Raw genomic sequence first — 20,007 nt, 5'->3', positions numbered from 1 at the left:
CTTAAGACTATACAAAAGTGAAAGACTTTTACTCCCCTACTAAAAGGCAAGGTCTCTCACAGTGGGTCCAACTTACGCTGTTTTCAAGGATCATGCCTAAAAACAAAGCAATTTAAAGCATTAAAATCTAAAATATAGTCAAAGATTTATAAAATGAATGTAAATGAAAAATAAAACAGATTTCACAGAGTATCAGACAAAGAAGTAAAAGTAAACAAACAAATGGTATCCAGATCATTTTGCACGGGACGCTTCACAGTGAACTTACGACTGCTATAAACTTCCGTATGCTAAATGATGCAAGGCAAAAAGGATTAGAAACGCAACGGGACTCTAACAGGTTTCTGTCTTCATAGACCAAGTTGTCAAAAATTAATCATTTGAATATTATAATGGAATTAAAAAAGTAATTTGAGAGATTATACATTCTTTTACAGCACCCATGAAACATTTACAAAAACTGATATTATATTAAACCGCAAGGTAAATATCAAACATTTTAAAAACCTAGAAAGCATGTATGTCACATATTCTAAACCAGTGTAAAAAAATTAGAGAGAAGACTGTTTTTAAAAACTAAAGCCATTTATAGTGGTGTTATGCATAATAGCGAAAAAGTGAAACAACTCAAACGTCCATTAAATGATGAAAGGATAAATAAAACATAGCGTACCCATACAGTGGAATACTATTTAGCAATAAGGAATGAACTACTGATCACGCTCCAATATGGATGAACTTTGAAAACATGACGCTAAGAGAAAGAAGCCACTCATAAAAGACCACATATTGTATGATTCATTTCTATGAAATGAACAGAATAAGCAAATCTATGGAGACAGAAAGGAGATTAGTGGTTGCTGGGGGCGGAAGGGAGGTGGCTAGAAGGAAAAGGGAGTGACTACTAATGGGTGTGGGGTTTCTGTTCAGGGTGATAAAAATGTTCTAAAATTGACTGTGCTGATGGTTGCACAACTCTGTGAACATACTAAGAATCACTGAATTGTATACTTTGAATGGATGATCTATGAATTGTATCTCAATAAAGCCATTTTTTTAAAAAAAAGCAAAAACCTCAAGCCCTTGAAAATTAAAAAACCACTACCTTAAATAATACTTGGATAAAATAAAAATTGAAACTACAATTACAGAACATTTCAAGAATATCACTGAGAACACTATACATCAAAACATGTAGGATACAACAGAAAGCAGCAATTGGAGGAAAACGAACACCCTTGACTAGTCCCCCCAAAAAGTGGAAAGAACAAGATATACACAAATCACCCAATAATTCAACTGCCGTAGTTAATGGAGATAACAAAACAACTTAAGAAAAGCAGGAGAAATGAATTATAAAAGACAAAAGCAGAAATTCCGTATTTCATCAAATCTAGGATATCTATCATAAGACGCACCATTATTTTATATATTATTAAGAAAAACTGCTGCCAATTAAAAATTGTCACAGTGCTTTGTAACCATCAATTGAAAGATGGATCCCAATTTCAGAGGTGTTAAAATGTGGAGAGAAAAAGCACATTCTAGACTGATGAAATACAGTAAATTAGAAAGCAGAAAGACAATGCGACTGATAAACAAATACAAAGTCTAATTCTTTGGAAGGACCAACAGACGTACCTCTGGCAAAGCAAATTAAAAAAAGAAAGAGAAAACAAAAATGCAAACTATTAGGAATGCAAAGCAAATATAACTATATACACACAGGAGGTTAAAATTTATAAGAGAATATTATGTATAAACTCTATGGTCAAAAAAAAATTAAACGAGAAAAAAACTCTATGCTAATAATTTTGAAAACTTCGATCAAATGGACAATTTTCTACTAAAATTAAATTTTCCAAGTTGGCTTTAAAAGAATTAGAAAATCTAAATAAATGATGCTTGTGGAAGACATTTAAAAGCTGTCAAAAATCTATTTCCAAAAAATTGCACTAGATCTCTGAAAATATTAGGAGTCACTTCTATAAAACCTTAATTTCCCTTGTTATTAATATTATTTTAGACCATAAAAAGATAAAAACTTTTTCATAAAACTAGCATAACTGTGAAACCCAAACTACAAGAAGTATTTTTCACCTGTCAAATTGGCAAAGAAAAAAAAGAGAGAAAGGAAAAGAAAAAAAGCATATGAAAATGCACAATATTTGTGCATGTGAGTGAAATAGGCAATTTCACCCCCTTCCAATGAAACCTCCATGGAGGTCGTTTTGAAAATACACATGAAAAGGCATACAATTCTGCCTAAGTTTTGACCCAATAATCACACTTCTAGGAATTTATTATAATGTAATAATCATTACTATACGTAGAAAGTTTTTGCAACAAGGATGTTCACTGTAAACTTTTAATAGCAAAAATGTAGAAGCAACTTAAGTGTCAATATTAGAGAGCAGATTCGAGTTTGACAAATCCTTCTGATGAGACTGAGTCACAGCGTAGAAATACAGCTCAGAAATGTTCATGATGGAGTAAACATACGTATTTTACATGCACCTGAATGAATGAAAGGATATGAAGCAAAATCATGATTATCTCTAGGTGAGATAACAAATGATATTAATTTTCTTCTCTTCCTAATTCCTGACAGGGAACATGTATCATTTTCTAAAGAGAAGAATCAATAATTGTCATTATAATCTTATTGGTACAAATCTTATAAAATATATTAATAATGCCCAGAGAACCAGACAGAGGGGTTTGGGCCTGAGTTCTCCCAGTTCGGGAGGATGTGGATGAGCCAGTAAGAGTCTTGTTACTGTCACTGTGACCCTCTGGGCTGCAGGCTAGGGAGGCTTGGGATTCACTGGTCACTTGTATAAGAAGCAGAATATCCTTGTTTCAAGACCCTCATCAAGGTTCCCATCCCTGGGAAGTATCAACAGCCTGTTCCAATCCAAGGAGCTAACCAATTAACTATTTATCCACAGCCCGTGAGGCTTCCTGGAAAGTTCTCAACTAGAACTGTAGAAACATCTTATTTGGCACTGAGCAGGTTTCTTAAAAAATAATAAGCCAACTCAGACTCCTACCGAGATAGGGAATACTGGGAACCATCTTCAGGCTTCGGATATATTCCCGAGTCCGCTTGTAATTATCTTCTTTAGACATCAGGTAGTCCAATTTCTCAAAGGTGGTCTTGTCTTTTCGATTCAAAAGCTGGAGTGAGAAGAAAATATAGAGTATGAGAGAGAAGAGAAATAAACCACAGGAAGCTAAAGAGAAAGAATAACTGTGGATGAAGACTAAAAGGAAACATCCTAAATGGCATGTGTATGGTGTGCCAAATCCTGGGCACAACTAAAGATTTTAAGAGGCATTTTCATGCAGAGATGGGAAGTTTCATGGCCTTGATTTTGTCTTTTTTCATAGAATCTCACACTTGGAAGACATCCTCCGAAACAACCTAGTCCACTATTCTAAATGATGCCAGAATCCCCTGCATAGCAGCTACTTCCAAGGGTGCACAGAACCTACAACAGCAAGGAGCTCAGAGAGCAAAGCAAATTGCTCAAGGTCACCCAGAGTTATTTCACAGCTATACCAGGTCTCTTTCCACGAGTCCACAGCTTCTTGCTCTCTCCTCAACATCTTCACCACTGCTGGAGGCCCCAGGAAAATTCAATAATTCACCTGTGTATGTTGTGCACATAGCCAGGCCATCTCTCCAATCTAGGCTATCTCCTCCAGATGCCCTATAGTCTATGGCTGTGTCATATTTATGCTGGGTATGGTATTTTAATTAAAAGAAGCCCAATTTCTTTTCCATATGCACTCATCAAAGGGGTGACTTAGTTAAGCAAATACAGGATGAGCAGGTACGCACAGCCCAGAGATTCATAAAGATCCTTTATGACTGAGATCTGTGGTATGGAGAGCTTGGTCACCAGGGAAGGGATGGCTCCATGTGTATAAGGAGCCTTCTTGGAAGGAAGGAATAGAAACCTGAATTCCTGATTTTCCAGACTTGATACTAGGGACTCAGACTGCAGTCACCCTACATGTCCTAGGTCAAGACTTGTGTGTGTGTCTAATAATTAAAACACTGAATATTCATTGAATAAAAGCGATTTAGCTATAGTAACATGAGTGTTTTTTAAGAATGAGGGAAGGTGGTTCAGGAAAACTAAACCAAAATCTATCATAAAAAAGAAGTCACCGAACGTCTAAAATGAATGGATCAATAAATTACAGCAAAAACACATTCGTGGGAATGTGGCAGAAACTACCAGAAGAAACCATTAAACAACTGTAAGTGGGTTGCCTCTGGGGAATGAATAGGGAATGGAGAGAGAGAACAATGAGTGTGAGTTGTTTCAATAAGCCTTTCAGTACAGTTATCTTTAAAATTAATGGCATGTATTATGGTGAAAATACTCTTTTAAGATGTAATTTTTTTAAACATAGGGTTTGTTTATTCAAAAAATAACAGCATTTACTTATACATGTTTTAACTTTTATTACAAGTAGGGTCATAAACTGAAAATCTCATGTGAACTGAAGGTCCTTTAGATTTTAGAGTTTACATGAAGCCCCAGGAAGAAACCATCAGCATTACAGACAAGAAAGTAAATTATTTGCCTACCTGAGTTAAACAGACACTAAAAGCATTCATGTCCGGGAAAAGAGGTAAGGAAATAAGATGATGGAAAAGTTCACTAAAGACAACAGGCAACTTCACTTCTGGTAAAGCTGAGAAGTTTGGGGCACCCTGAGATTTTCTTCCATAACGTTTATTACAATTGTGATTAATGGTGCAGTTACATCTGTGTCTCACTCACAACGACGGTCCCCACGAAGGCAGTGACCACGCTGGTTGTACTCACTTCACCATCCCCTGCATCTGGTATGCTTCCCGACAGAAAACACTGGCTAAATATCTAATGAATAAAAAAATGAGAAAACTAACAATGATAACTTAAAAATTCAATTCCTTGGAAAATTCTGAACACTCCAATAATTCCTGGGTAAAAAAAGAAACAAAAGCTAAGATAGGGGTTGGCCCCGTGGCTGAGTGGTTGGGTTCACGCACTCCGCTCCCACAGCCCAGGGTTTCACTGGTTTGCATCCGGGGCGTGGACAGGGCACCGCTCATCAGGCCACGTTGAGGTGGGGTCCCACATGCCACAACGAGAAGGACCTGCAACTAAGATATACAGCTACGTACTGGGGGATATGGGGAGAAAGAGCAGAAAAAAAAAATGCTAAGATGATGGACTATTTACAAACCACAAACAATGAGAACACTTTCTGTTAAACTGTGATGAGGCTGAAACTGTACTGAGAAGAAAACACGTGGTTTTAAACTCATAATTCAACAAGTAAGAACATAAATGAACTGAAGATTCAACTCAAGAAGCTGGGAAAAAAGTAAGAGAAATCAATTAACACATAAACTTAGAAACTGATACATTAAAAAACAAAATTAAACTAAACACCCAACCTATAGAAATGATGAATAACTCAAGAACCAATTTTTATAATACATCAACAATACAGATAAACCTCTACAAATAAGGCAAAAAGCAAAAAATACACAACATTCGGATTGAGAAAGGGATTATAGCCACATATGCAAAGTTAACTAAAATTCCAAGGTAAAAACCAAGTCCCTACATACTGATTTCAAATAATTTTCATGGTGCCAAGTGTCAGCTCCAAGGGATAACATGAGACTCATAAATCGCAGGGTCAAAAGCCAGGAAGATCACAAATTTTGGTGACCAACCATCTAGAGAAAAGATATCTTGGTCAAATATCTAGAAAAAAATTTGGAAATTTCCCTTATCATGCTCCAAGACCCTGTACGTGGCACTTGTATTTGACTAATGATGAAAAACCCCCCTCTTCTGGTAAATAGTTCAAATCTGGAAGCTGTTTCCATGGAAGGAAAAACGTCCCTCCCAACGCTCTTTATGAGGATGCTGGTGTCTTGTTCTCCTGCCTTGAGAGAATGACATTTCTTGATATGTGGAAACGCTTTTCAACAAAGAGCCCGTTGCTACAAATATGTTAAAACTGGCTCAAAATTCTATTTCAATTCCAGTGTCTACTGTTGGTATGGAAAGAATTTTTAGTGCTGTGGATAATCTATGGACCAATGGATTCAACAGATTGAGTACGGAATAAAACCTAGGCGCTTAAAAAAAAAGTAACTTTTACCTCTTTAGATACAAACTATCAGTTTCTGAGAAATAAACTACAAAGTAACATCGCTAATGTAAAATATTAGATGCAATGGAGACCGTCATAAGTAAAATGAGGGAAAATTGTGACTTCTGAAATTTCGTAGGTGTCCTGGCCAGCTGTCCATATTTGTCTTTGACTAAGGCCATTTTAAACTCTGTACAGATAGAAGTTAACTTGTAGGAAATGTAGTAATGCAAATAATTCCTGTCTATTGAAAGGCAAACTATGTCTCACGGAATGCCAGTGATTATCTCCCTGGGAATACCAACTAATTTTGTATCCGTTTTAAAAATTATTCCTTACCCGACTTTTATTTTAAAGTGTAGTATTCCGGGTTCTCTTTTGATATAATTGTAATATCTTGGTGGTTCTCTCACTAATTAATGAGTTAAATAAAATCTTGATAAGTATTCATTTTATACTTATATGAGTCATGATTTTCCCTTTTTAAAAAATTATCCTTTAACAGTTTACATGTACACACATACACATACATCCACATGTATACATACATACACAATGTATAATCTCATAGGACAATTTTTATCATGTGTTTCCAGTAATTTTGCTAAAATTTTTTTTAAATTCCACTCCTGGCAACCTCAGGAGACATTCCCACAAAGCCCCAAGAGTAGAGCCAAGAGGCTGAGATTCGTCTCCAAATGGAAGTTTGCCAATGGCCCATCCTGGGCCCAGAGTTGGTCTGGAGGGGTGAGGAGTCAGGGACCAAGTGTGTATCTCCATTTGTTCAAGCTGGATGATCAATGAAAAGGACTAGTTAAGGCAAGGAAGGGTCACAAACACTGCAAGAGGTCTCTAGAAGGAACTTCAGGAAGAGGTAGTCCTGGAAACGAGTCTTGAGGGATTTCCACTAGCGGAGACCGGGCTGGAGAGGCCCCAGAGGCCAAAGAATGCATGAGCAGTGACCTGGAGGTAGGCACACAGGGAGGCTCAAGGGAGCAGCAGTTTGGCAGAAATGTAGGCAAATGTTGCTGTGGACGAGACCGAGAAGATAGGAAAGAGATGGAAATTCGCCATTAGGCAAAGTATGTTTCTGACTCAGCCATCTGAACACTACGGACATGTGATGACCATTTTGACTGCTTATTCTACTTTTCCAGATACTTCAACTCAACTTGCAGACAGGGTGCCAATCACAAGCAGCTAAGCATGAGCAGCGAATACTAATCAAAGGGGAAAGAATGAGTTGATTGTGGCCATGTTTGAACAGGAAATTCCTCCAGCCAACTCTTGCGTCTCTTCCGCACGTGACTTGGGGCGCTGGGTTGCTGGTGGTAGCAGATGCTCCGCTGGCCACAGCTCAAAGGTTTATGGTTTGTTTTTTAGGGTCAGGAACTAGGTGTGAAGTAGGTATGAAACCTTTTGCTATTTGCTGCTGTTGCCAAAATGTCTCTACTACGTCCTCGGCACCCTGCAATACGCTCACTGCCCACGAGCTTACAGCAAGCGCCACATTCCCAAATGCACGTTTCCCTCAAAAACACCCATCAAGACACACCAACCCTCTCTCTCCTTCAAGCTCAGCGTCGTGTCTTGCTCTCAGGATCAGTGAAGTCCAAGGTTTGAAATCCAAATGATGGTTAAAAATCAGCTGATAAAATATTCATTATTATACAACTAGAGGTGGAGAAATGAATGTTCAAACGATTGATTAAATAGAACAACACCAAGAGGTTTATATCAGAGCATCCTGCTTTGGAGGAATGGTGAACACAGACTCCCCAACTGAGCCAGGGGTGGGGGAGTGCTACAAACTGTCTTTAATCAGAAAAGGAAAAACACTGGAGCTATGCTGAGGGTGATCACTCCAGCAGTGGTGTGAGGAAGGACCAGAGACAGCAAGACCAGGAGTAGCTGGAAGATGACGATGATGATATCAGGTCATAAAAGGGCCTGGCTTCTGGGCAGAGCAGCCTCTGCCAGCCCATTTGAGAACAGTCAAGAAGAGCTGGAAATAATAATAACAGCAGCAGCAGCCAATACTTATCTAGCCCTTACTATCTACCAGGCACACTTCTAACCACTTTTTATACATTTACTCATTTATCTCCTTACCATAAGGAGCAGGTCCGAGCCTGAGCCCAGTTGTCTGACTCAAGAGTCCACACTGTTAACTCCATGCGACACAGCCCTTCATTTCTTGGCCTGCAGTCCCCATACCAATTGAGGTCATGTGTACTCAGACCCCATAGCCACCTGAGGTACAGGCTGGGGTGACAGCATCTCATAGGTAACTTTTCTCATGCTCCCTTGGAACTCCCCAGGCTGGAAAGAGATTTTCTGATAGCTGATACTTGATGGCTCTCTGATTCCTTTCAGCAGCTGAAGTGCAGCCCCCATGTGCGTGGGTCTGCAGCCTGGACCCCTCCCCGTGTAGGCATTAGAACCCCAGCTCCCTGCTGCGAAGGCCTACACGCAGGGGTTTCTCCCAACTCTGCTCACTGTGCTGACTCCGGGAGCATTCTTTATTTCTAGCACATGGTGACTTCCCTTTCTTGGCTTCTAGTTCAGCTTTGCTTCTTGGTTGTTAATTTGGTTGTATTTTATCCAGCATTTATTTGTGTTTGTACGTTTGGAGCGGGCAACTGGGAGGGAGGGGCTTATTCCTCGTCAGCTCAGTCTACCATATTGTCTCAAAGTCCAAAACACAGTCTGCTAAGAGTCTTCTGGCACTCATTATCACTTCCTGGAAACCAAAGATTGATCTCAGACATGCCAAGTTGTGAGCTGTCAAAGGAACATATGAGCAAAGGGCTCTGTGGAGCAGGGGTTGGGACGTGAATTTGGGCTCCGGAGAGAGGCTGGGGTGAGAGCTGAGGAGGCAGCCACCACTGGGGCACAGAGGCGATGGCTGAAGCTCTCCAAGCCGGTGAGACCCCCAAGGGATGGGAAACAGATTGGGGGTGGCAGGAATTGGGGTCAGAGCCTCCTAAAACATCTACACCCAATGGGTGAGAGGACCCAAAGCAGTCAGGGAGGAGCCAGCTGTCAGAGCGGTGGGAAGAGGATCAAGCCAGGGTAAAAGAGTTTTCAAGAAGGGGGTGATGAAGTGTCCGACGTTGTGGCAATGTCAAGGAAGATGGGGGTAAAGATGTCGGCAGAATTCATGACTGGGAACTTCTGATCAGCAGTACAAGCGGGCGACTGAGGAACGACTGGGGAAGGAGTAACTGGAGGCTGCAAATGTTGGTTTCCTCTGCCTCCCATCTCCTCACCCCCAACTCCTCTGGCCTCCTACCTGAGCCAATGCTCAGGAAAGCCTGAGACAGGCAGCCCTGCCCAGCATCACCTTCCCAGCAGCATCCGAGGGCTGCTGGGGCCTCCACTGGGCACGGGGAGCAGAGGCACTCCCCGGAGGCACCTAAAATCTGAAACTGGGAATGCCACACATCTGCCTTCTCAGGATATTTGCAAAGCGCCCATTCTCTGAACTGTAGCGCTCGATGACCCTGTGCCCCCAGATGTCTGACAGCGAGAGCCCCACTCCCAGGAAGTTCCCCTTCCAGGTCACCCCCCTGCAGACCAGGCCTCCTGACCCATTGGCTGGGATTTCCTCCCTGCCAAGAACTTCAGTTTTCAGTTTGCTGCTGCAGATGAGTCAAACTCCCTGGATCGATTCAGTAGGAAAGAGCAAATCATGAGAGGAACGTGTACAGAGCCAGCAGAGCGCGCGCGCGTGTGTGTTTGTGAGTGTGTGTGCAGCACATGACTACAATTACTGTAACGAGTGACTCACCCATACTCCAGGAATTCCATACTTCCAGGTCTCTCATGAATAAGTCAGCCTCCTCTTAGGACCACCCTGACCAGTGAAAAGCTTTCACCATCTTCCCAGCTGCTCAGGCCCCAAACCTAAGGGTTTTCTGTTCCTTTCTGTTCCTCACCTCCGACACCCCATCCATCACAAAGCCTGTCAACTCTATCTTCAGAATGCCTCTCCTATCGGTCCACTTCTCTCCATGTCCACTGCCACCTCCCTGATCCTAGCTGACACCACCTCATTCCTGGATTCTGCCCTAACCTCCTTCTAGGCCCCGTTTCCACTCTTGATGCCCCCTGCACCAGTCACCCAATTTGTTTTCCACACAATAGCAATTAATAAAGTAGCGATTAATAAAGGAATTAAAAAAACGAAAAGCAGCCATGAACCAGATGATGCCCATCTCCCGTTTAAACCCCTTCCTTGCACTTAGAGTAGAAGCTGACTCTTCTCCAGGCTGTAAGCCCTTCCCGACTGGCCCCGCTGCCACCCACAGCTTCCTGCACCAATCTCCTCCCGGCCTGCCGTGCTCCTGCCACGCTGGCCTTTGAGTTTCTCGATCACACCAAGTGTCTTCCCACTGGGGTCTTTGCATTGGCTGTGACCTCTGCCTGGAACGCGCATGCCCTCATCTGGGCACGGCCGGCTCCTTCTGTCACTCAGGTCTCAACTTGGAACTGTCCTCTCAGAGGGGCCTTCCCTAGCAGACACCTGGTCACTCTCCATCGCATCTTCTGTTTTAGTGTCTGCATCCATTTTATCCCACCTGATAGTCTTTGTTCATCACTCCAGGCATTCAACAAACATTTATTGGTCATTTCTTGGGCCAGCCAGACCTGGCACGTGTTTATTCTCCCCAATGACGTGTCTGTCCCCTCTAACTAACACAAAAGCCCATGAAGACAGGGGCCTTGACCACAGCCTCAAGGCCTGGCATAGAGGAGGCGTTCGATAAATATTGGATTTGTAGAAGGAATAAGAGCCGTATGGTAATGTGTGCTCAGGAAATCAGAATTGGCGATTCAACCTCTTGCTTAGGTCTCATGGCTCCGAGGAAGCCAGTATTCCAAAGTGGCCCCAGCCCTGGGATAAATCAGACCCTGCCCATGTGTTTCCGGGCCAGCGGAAGGTGAGTCCCTCCTTGTTTGTGTACCCAGCCGGCATTTATCATGCACCAACTACGTGCAGGCCTAGGCTCAGCATCAGTCTCTGGCCCGTCCCAGCTCACTCGGCCACTGGCACTCCGCAGCCAGCCATGGACAGGTCAACAGGCCGCCCTGCCCAACAGCTAATGACCAACTGGCCCTCACTGGAGGTCATCCATGGTGCAACTGAGTGGCAGGTCTCCTCCTACACCTGTAACTCCTTTCTGTCCAGGCTTCCAAGATATCCAGGGTTTTGATGCACCCCAGGGACAGCACCCAGGGAGCTAGTCACATCCTGTCCCCCAGGGCCTGTGTGCCAGCCTCACTTCTCCAGCCCCATCTCCCAAGTAGTGTGTGTGCCTAGTTCTCCCTGCCCTGTGCCCAGCCTGATTCCAACACCCGGTTCCGTCACTGGCAAGCCATCCAGCACAACGGCCAGGAACATGGACGATGGAGTCCAGCAAGGCAAGGCTACACCACATCAGCTCCGGCACTCGCCTGTGATCTTCGAAAGGTCACGCACCTCCTGGAACCTCAGTTTCCTTCTCTGAAAAACAAAGACTATAAAAGCACTGACATTTTGGGCTGCCAGCGTGGGCCCTTTAGTGCTCCTGCTCGTCCCTGTTCCGGGCGCACAAGGTCTCACCAGTACCAGATCCAGGGACAAGCGGGGCAAGGAGAAACAGCTCTTTTTTGGCAATATTTCTAGGGCTAATCTCATTACCAGAAATTAACAGCAAAAGAAGGATGCGATTCAGCACAATTAACATATAACTCAAGCACAAGCATATACCTAGCTGAGCACCAGGGATACAGAGAAAAATCAGACCTCATCATGAAGGAAGGCAGTCCCAAGTGGGAGGCAGACCTGTACACAAAACTACAGAGCAGATGTGCCACATGCTGTGCCAGGACAGGTGCGGAGAGAGTGTCAGGAATACAACGGAGTCATCGATGCCCCTGGGCTGGGGTAATTTGGATGAGGGGGAAAGACGACGAGTTTGGCCCCCTCCATTTCCCAAATGCTCTGCGCCAACCACTGTCCTTGTACCAACAGGACATGTGGGCGAGAGGTGGCTTGCAAGACTCCCTACTGCCCTCACCAACTCAACAGCTTCTCAGGGTCACCGCGAGTCACAACATGACTGACAGTAAGGGCTGTGCACCATGAGAGTCATAATTCATGCCTCCAGGTCCACACATAGCTCCCAGCAGTCCAAGAAACAATAACATCATCTAAATGATGGAAAATTCATTTGAAAAAGAATCTCCAAGCAACTTTTGAAAAAAGCCTGATGGCTCAGATGGACTCAGGGAATCACAGGGCTGGCAGCAGCTGCAAAGACCAGCGGCTTCCAAACTTGCTTTTGACCTCCAAAGCCACCGCTCAAGGGAAATTCACCCAGAAGCCCAGCACTAAAACTGATACAAATGAGCTGCTCTGGTGGAAAGAGTGCCCACGCTGTCTGGTTGGTACCCCCTCTCTCCCTCAGCCCCTTATGGCCCCCAAGGCAGCTCCGAGGAACCCCTGGGGCTCCAGGAGGCACTGCTGGAAAACCACTAAGCTAGGCCAACCTCTCTGAGTGGACACAGGGAAACAAGTCCCACAGAAGTCACACTCTGCATGGCGCCTGAACACAGACTGTTTTCTGACTCCAAGCTAACACTTCTCGCTCCACTTTGCTAGGGCTAGATCTATGGAAAATTGAAATTTAAAGAAACAAGGCTCATTTCTGATCACCTACAACATAATCCCTAAGTATTTTAAAGGCCCCTGAACTAGCCAAGTATGAAACACAGCCCAGCCCCACAGACTGGCAGGAAGAAGTTCGGAAATGAGTTGCAGAAGCACAGCTGACAATTCCATATAGTTTCCTTCAGTTCCGTGGGACATAAACAGGTCTTGAAAGGCTTGGGCTGTGTGTCTGTGAGAGACCCTGGACCAGGCGGGCCAGGAGGTGAATGCTAACGAGCTATGGAAACAGCAATTACTTCCCCCATGTCAGGCACGGTGCCAAGCGAAGGAGGATAAAGAGGTCTGAGATATTTTTAAAGTATTTTTACAGCAGGAAAACTTTCCTACAGACTCAATTATATAACTATCAGGCTCCACCTCTAAGCTGAAATTATCCATGGCCTTTAGGAAAAAACAATCATTTTCCCCTACAAGAAGGTCACAGGTTTCTCCAGAGAAGCTCTTAGCTGTATGGCCAGCAACCCAGGGCAGCTGCGAGCCATCAGCCCAGAGACCGTCCCAAGGGCAGTCTGGAGCCTGCCAGGAAAGAATACCAGCCAAGTGGAGGAAAGAAGTCATATCGCTGACCTTGCCATCACACACAACACTGTAGGATCCAGGAAGGGCCACTCTAGGGGGCTTCTGACCCCAGCCACGTCAGCATCCTCACAACTTCCTTGTCCCAAAATGGAGCTAAGGTCACTGAAGGAGGGTGCCCAGGGAACATTTCATTAACCCACAGTAATCCTCCATCATTGGCAAAGGGAGACACTCGGAGAAAGCCGTCTGGGGATTAAGGAATGAAGAACTTCACCAACGACACAACAGCCAAAATCAAAGGAATCGACTTAGGAAGCTTAACTTACAGCCCAGGTTTTCGTCAGCCTGAAGATGGGCGCGCTTTGTAATGCTGACACCACAGACATGAGAGAATGAAGGTTGTTGAGTTCTAGAAGTTTCTGCAAAAAAGATATGGAATAGATTATTTTGCTGCTATAAACAACAGAACAAAAACATGCTCAAGTGTTACCAAATGTTGTCATATTTATGAAATTCAATTACACTTAAAAATATCTCATGTAGAAAATATAGTTCTAGGAAGTTCATAGAAACCATATGCTCTTTTTCTTGCAAACTGTCAAAAGGTGAGTCTGCATCTAAACATTTGCAAAATTTCATCAGCTGACTAGTCTGGCTGCTGGACAGAAGCATGACTGGGGGCTGGGTTTGACAATGTCCTTTATATTCTTTTTTTAGACGAATCTGAACCATCCCAGCAGGCTTTTGTAAACTGAAACTTCAGCTGTGCCAACAACATCACCGTGGGGCTTCTGTGACACCTTAACACCCGGAACGAGGGGCTGAGGGAAGATGCTGTCGATCCGCACAGCCCCTCTCAGCTGGGGAGACAAAACCCTGGCTTCCCACTCACTTGACCAACCCCCTTTGAACCAGACCCCGAAGAGGGAGAACATTCGGATTCAATTCAGTCTCAGACGAGTTCTTACCACGGAGGACAATGGAAGACCAGCTGAGAATAAGTGCAGACAAATGGAATTGCTCTGTTCTTGGTTTTATGCTGAGGGAACCCTGCTAACAGGACTGGGGCTCCGTTTCTCAATCTCGGGAGTCAGTGAAGTGTGGGTTAGCGAGCAGGCTCTATGGAACCAAGAGATCTGGTTCCAATCCCGGCTCCCGCTACTGAGGTGTCCTTTGGCAAGTTACATGAACCGCATATTTAAAAGGAGGAAGGTAACCATGGCACTTTCGCTACATGGGACAGTGCCTGGCACCAGGGTGAGTAACCAGAGCAATGCCGGTCTGGTTCTTTGTTGGGAAGGCTTGTCCCCCACTCCCCATCACTTGTCTTGGGTACATCCAAGCTCAGATGCCACTTCCTCTAGCATGTCTTTCCTGGCCATGTTTCCAAATCTAGGAAGGGTAGGGACCCTGCCTGTGTGTTCCCACAGCACTCTGTGCATCTCTCAGCACACCAGACTGTACTTGCTTTTTCTTGCCTCTCTCTCACCCTGGACTGTGTGTTCCCTGAGAGCAGGGATGAAGTTGTACCTGCCATCATATCCCCAGTACTTAGTACAGCACCCAGCACATAGTAGGGTGAACAGACAAATGAAAAGTCCTCATGCCTAGTCCTCACGGCTGTGTTCCAACTAGGAGATTTCTCCCTTCCACACAAGTTAATACTTCATCTCATACATCTTGTAACATTCTCTAATTCTTTCCTGTGTGTCATAATAGAAATAAATTTCATCCTATGTATCTGAATCGCTGTGCCTGTCGTAGAGTTTCTTTTAGAGCTGAGGGTCCTCAGGGAGATTCTCTAACCCACCCCTTTCATTTTCTAGATGGGACACCAAGGTCCAGAGGAAGGAGGGGACCTGCATGAGAACACACCCAGGGCACAGCACAGCACGATCTGCCATAGGAAGATGGCACACATAAGGAGGGATCATTTGGGGTTCCTTGGGTGGGGACCATAAACTCAAGCACCAGGTGGGCTAGAACTTCATCCCACTTTCTCTCGTGGTCCAGCATGAACTCACTGACAGCAACAAGTATCCTCAAGCCCAACATGGTTCCAAGCACTTCAGAATGCACAGGACATGAAAGTGTCCACTGCCCCTAACACACTTAGATGGATGCGCTTAACCTTCCCAGGGGGGGCAGCAGGGCAGCTCCCCTGAAGACAGAGAGACATGCTGCAACTGACTGGCTGTGAGGCCCGGGGCATGGACACTCACCTCTCCAAGCCTCCCCTTCCTCCTCTGGAAATGGGGTAATAATAATGTGAGCATCGAATATGAGCATTTCAGTAAAGCAGCTGCTACGGTGCCTAGCTCATGAGGGGCCTCAATAAAGGTTAGCTGGCCTAGGATCTGGGCGGGAAGACAACAAGTGCACACGAAGCAAGTGGTGAACCAGACAGAATAGCGCTCTGCCAAGAGTCAGGTAAGCCTAGTGGTTGGGAACAGTGTTTGGGCAGGAGCTGGCAGGGCTGTGTAAGTGATGGGAATGGTCCAGGAAGGCCATGGGGTCACAGTCTGGGCTGGCAGAGATGAGGGAAGAGGAGGGGAAATGTAGGGGGCAGACACGAGCCTGGTGCCCAACAACTGGCAAGGACAGAACCTATCAGACCAGGGGCAGGAGGTGGGGGTGGGAGCAGCAGAGTCACCCAGCCCAGGCCTTGAGCTCAGAATAGGGTGGGGTGAGCTCTGCTGACTGGGGACAAAACTGTGCAGGATGGGATCTCTCACCACCATTGATACTCACTGAAACCCATCAACCCCCAGCACAGGCTAAACCTCAAGTGGGAAGATGAATGGACCCAGGCGTAGCCGGGAGTCTCGCAGAGAGTCCGTGAAAGGCCAGATAAGGAGAATGCGTGGCTGCCAAAATCATGGGGTGGAGGAGCATGCTGCCAATGCATGCGTGGGGGCTGGGAGGCTGAGTGGGCAGCCAGGCTGGTCTTACAGCCGCCCCTGCCTGGGAAGTCAGGTCACAGCCCCCTGCCCAGCAGGCCCAGAGCAAAGCAGCTCCCAAAGTACTGAGGAAACACATTTTTGAAACAAAAAAAAAAAAAAAAAGGAAAGGAAGGAAGAAAAATAATAAAACAGCTTACCTTGGCTATTTTCACAAAATGGCTCAGGATTTCTGCCCTTATTTTTAAAGTCTGTGCTGTTAGAATTTCTCGTACAACCCAAAAACTGACCTGTAGAGTCAAATACACATACACACACACACACACACACCAGAAAAGTTGTTAAATGCCGGACCACCCATGTCACCCTTGCCCACCACTGTCACGGGACTCCCAAGAGGTCGGGAAGGTAGGAGAGCACACCCTAGGGTCGCATGAGGTGGAGGGTCCTTTACAACACCCACCCCTGCAGATGGGCCCCGTGTTCTCAGCACCTCCTCTCCAACATGCAGTGGTGCTTAGAGAAGTACGTACTTTGGTCATCATCCAGGGGAGTTACTGGGCCTCCACGACATATGAATCTCTCTAATTCTCAGGGAATTCTGAGATGAATCAGGCAGGACTCCCGCTTGGAAGGTCCCACTTGTGGGGAGACCACGGATGGATGAGTGGGTGGATGGACAAGTGGACAAATGGCCAAACAAAGGGACATGCACACTGGCTGGCGGTACCACCCACAAGATCCATATCCCCAGCCAGACCCAAGACAAGAAGGATTCACCAATATTCACACAGTTGTAACAAATGTAGTTTTCTAGGAGAGGTTCATTCAATAATCTAAATAATAGAAAAATGTCTTTCAAAGTTCCATAAAGCAATGCAGGTTAAGGGGCATGTTTTTCTGGAGACAGCACGTGCCAAAAGGGTACACTGGTGCTTTTGGTTCAGAACATCTTTCGTGCTTGGCCTCTCACATAAATCAACATCCCAGAGCCCCTGAGTATCCTGGTGGGAGCAAGAAAGTCATCTACCAGTGTTGTTGACTCGCATGACGCCTCAATGAAACACAGAAGGGGCTTCATGCCAAGAAATGCTGGGAAGTGGTTAGCTTTCTTGTCTACATTTCACTACTATGACAATAGTTCTGTGTGAAACACATATGCCCAAAAGTGCAATGATAACACCGCAAAGAAAGGTGGAGAGCTGGGCAGAAGACAGGGAATGTGTAGAATTAAAAACAAGGTGAGGTATCTAAAACCTCTAAATTTTACAAAGAAAAAAAGTTAAGGATATTCCAGAGTTAACAAAGGACATTTCCTGCTGCAACCAAATGCATTCTCTTTACTGAAATTTCATCACTTTTCAATGAGAAAACAAGGAAAGAGTAATCAAGAATCAAAGATTTGCTTTTTATAATAAGCAGGAATATTACAGAAAAGTTTTCTTTGCATAATTATCTGGGGTTGCCTCGAGGACAAGCCTGGGTTTCCATAAAATCATTTTTTCCAAGGAATTGCCTAAAATTAAGTTCAGACTCAAATGTTTACTAGCCAGTTACAGAAGAAAGATTTTCTGGATACCAAACGACACGCCCATAAACTTTATATTTACACACGCACATTTTTATGCCACATAATCCCAAGTGTGATAGTTTATATGGTATAATAGATTCGTGCATGCCAAAAAAATCACACATATTTAAGGCATAGTTATGGAACATGGCAGAGTTGACTCTGATCTGCAGCACATGGTGTGCAGAGGCAACTCTGGGTCAGCTCAATTCAACAGACTTTCAGGAAGCCCTTACTGTGTACGGGCTCTAAGCACTATGAGTGTAGACCCTATCGGTCCTTGCCTGATACGGAGGTGACCAAAGGAGGAGGCAGGACCCTCCAGAAATCACTGTGTTAAAAGGCAGCAGGTGATCATGGCCATAGAAGCATAAACCAAGTGAACGGGACTACGGCGGAAGCAATGACAGGGGAAGGCTTCTTGGAGGAGGGAGGCCTTGAAAGATGGGTAGACTTCAAACAGGTGAAGACAGGATTGAGGTGTGACGGTACACACAAGCAGGGAGAGCGGAGGAGGCCAACGAGACTGGTGCTGCAGGTGCTCTGAGGGGGTGGGGGTAATGAGGGAGATTGAAGCTGGAAAGGGAAGTGAAGGCCAGATTGTGGGGGTCTGGAGGAACAAAGCGACAAGAAGGACCTAAGACACTATTCTATGCGAGGAGAGTTCCAACAGCTTCTGAGCAGAGGAGTGACAGGTTGGTTAGTCCCTGTGGAGGGGCAGGGACATCCAATAGGAAACTGATGCAATGGTCCACACGAGGGATGGGAGGCCTGAGCTAGGACCATGCTGAAGACGGAGAGAAGGGGCAGATAAGAAAGACATTACAAAGGTAGAATCAGCATAGTTTTAAACATTTTTTATTCTCTTTTCTAACTACAAAACTTAAGAGAAGCTTAATGCAGAAAACAAGGGCAACAGAGATAAGCACAAAAGGACAGAAATCATTTGCAAACTCCTCTCATGATAAACATTATAAACTCATTATCATGATAAACATTATGGATGTGTCCTTCTAGTCTTTTTCCCATACCTAGAGCATACGTTTTGTCTTTTTCAGTTTAACTGGTATATATTAATCATATTATCACAAGAATTTTGACAAGTGAATAAATATTCTCCTACCACATAATTTTTAGCAGCTGCCAAGTATTTAATCTTCGAGATGTATCATCATTAAGTAACCCCCTATTGTTGGGTAGGTTATTTCTAATTATTTTGCTGTAATAAACAACACTGTGGTGAACATATTTATACATATATCTTTATACATTTTTAATTAAGGTCTTAGGATAAATTCCTGTGAGGTGGAGTGAATGAAAGCATGTGTACCTGTTTTCAAAAGTACATATAAAAAACTTGGCCTCCAAAGCCTATTTGTTTATCCATCAACAAGTTTGAGCAGATCTATGTTCCCATACACAGGCAAATACCAGTTATTACAATTCTTTTTTTCTTTACTAACCTAATGGTCAAAATAATGTCTCACTGTTTCTGTTTTGCATTTCTTTCAGGACTACGCAGTTAACTTTTTTTTTTTCCACTTTTTTTTCAGTTTTTTTTGTTATAAGTACTTAAAGGCCCTTTGTCCCATATGCTTTGTGAATGACCTGCTCAGGTCCTTTACTCATCTTTCTATTGTGACATCCGTCTTCTTACTATTGATTAGTAAAAGGTCTTTGTATATTAAAGAAAATACATTAATTCTCTGTGAGTCATGTGTTGTACCAAGAGTGTGGAGAAATTGGTACTCCTATACACTGTTTTAGGGAGTATAAATTCATAAGACCATTTTGAAGAACAACCTGATTATATCTTTCCAGATGTTAAAGTTATATCCCCCCTAGAATATTTATCTTATGAAAATACAGAAATTTAGAGGGACATACATCCAAGGGTTCACTGAAGCACTGTTTACAAAATAAAATAGAAAAAAAAAATGCCTGTCAATAGGGAACTGGTTACATAAATAACACTATCACCTCCAACTTTGGAAGGAGGTCACTACGGAAGAAGTGGGCAGATGCGCTCCACCTGCTTGAGGCCAAAGTATCTACATAAGTTATTCAGAATTTTTCTGCATGGGAGGTTTGTCTATCCTCCCCCATTTATTTATTCAATCATTTAT

General features: G+C 44.0%; 1 protein-coding gene and 1 long non-coding RNA gene across 51 annotated transcripts in view; one reads left to right on the top strand and one right to left on the bottom strand.

The window, feature by feature from the left end:
- RALGPS1 (Ral GEF with PH domain and SH3 binding motif 1) overlaps positions 1 to 20,007 on the bottom strand; it is a 309,385-nt gene that overhangs the window by 147,368 nt on the left and 142,010 nt on the right. For 36 of the 50 annotated variants that reach the window (XR_011533384.1, XR_011533386.1, XR_011533385.1 and 33 more), the window contains exons 6-8: positions 16,512 to 16,601; positions 13,738 to 13,830; positions 3,054 to 3,180 (exon numbers count right to left, since the gene is read on the bottom strand). Coding sequence is in view for 47 of the 50 variants with exons in the window: in XM_070595478.1 (XP_070451579.1) it covers positions 3,054 to 3,180; positions 13,738 to 13,830; positions 16,512 to 16,601 (310 nt within the window). In the remaining 3 variants the exon portion in view is untranslated. The remainder of the gene's footprint in view (positions 1 to 3,053; positions 3,181 to 13,737; positions 13,831 to 16,511; positions 16,602 to 20,007) is intronic. The other 14 variants (XM_070595485.1, XM_070595486.1, XM_070595505.1 and 11 more) reach the window with 1 other exon arrangement.
- On the top strand, positions 8,976 to 14,593 carry LOC139079626 (uncharacterized). Its single transcript, XR_011533387.1, has 2 exons — positions 8,976 to 9,100; positions 14,129 to 14,593. It is a non-coding gene; the product is annotated as an uncharacterized lncRNA (long non-coding RNA).

This window comes from Equus przewalskii, chromosome 26 (assembly GCF_037783145.1).
Source record: "Equus przewalskii isolate Varuska chromosome 26, EquPr2, whole genome shotgun sequence".
NCBI lineage: Eukaryota > Metazoa > Chordata > Mammalia > Perissodactyla > Equidae > Equus > Equus przewalskii.
Note: the sequence above shows the minus strand (reverse complement) of the source record. Positions and strands in the feature narration are given on the sequence as shown.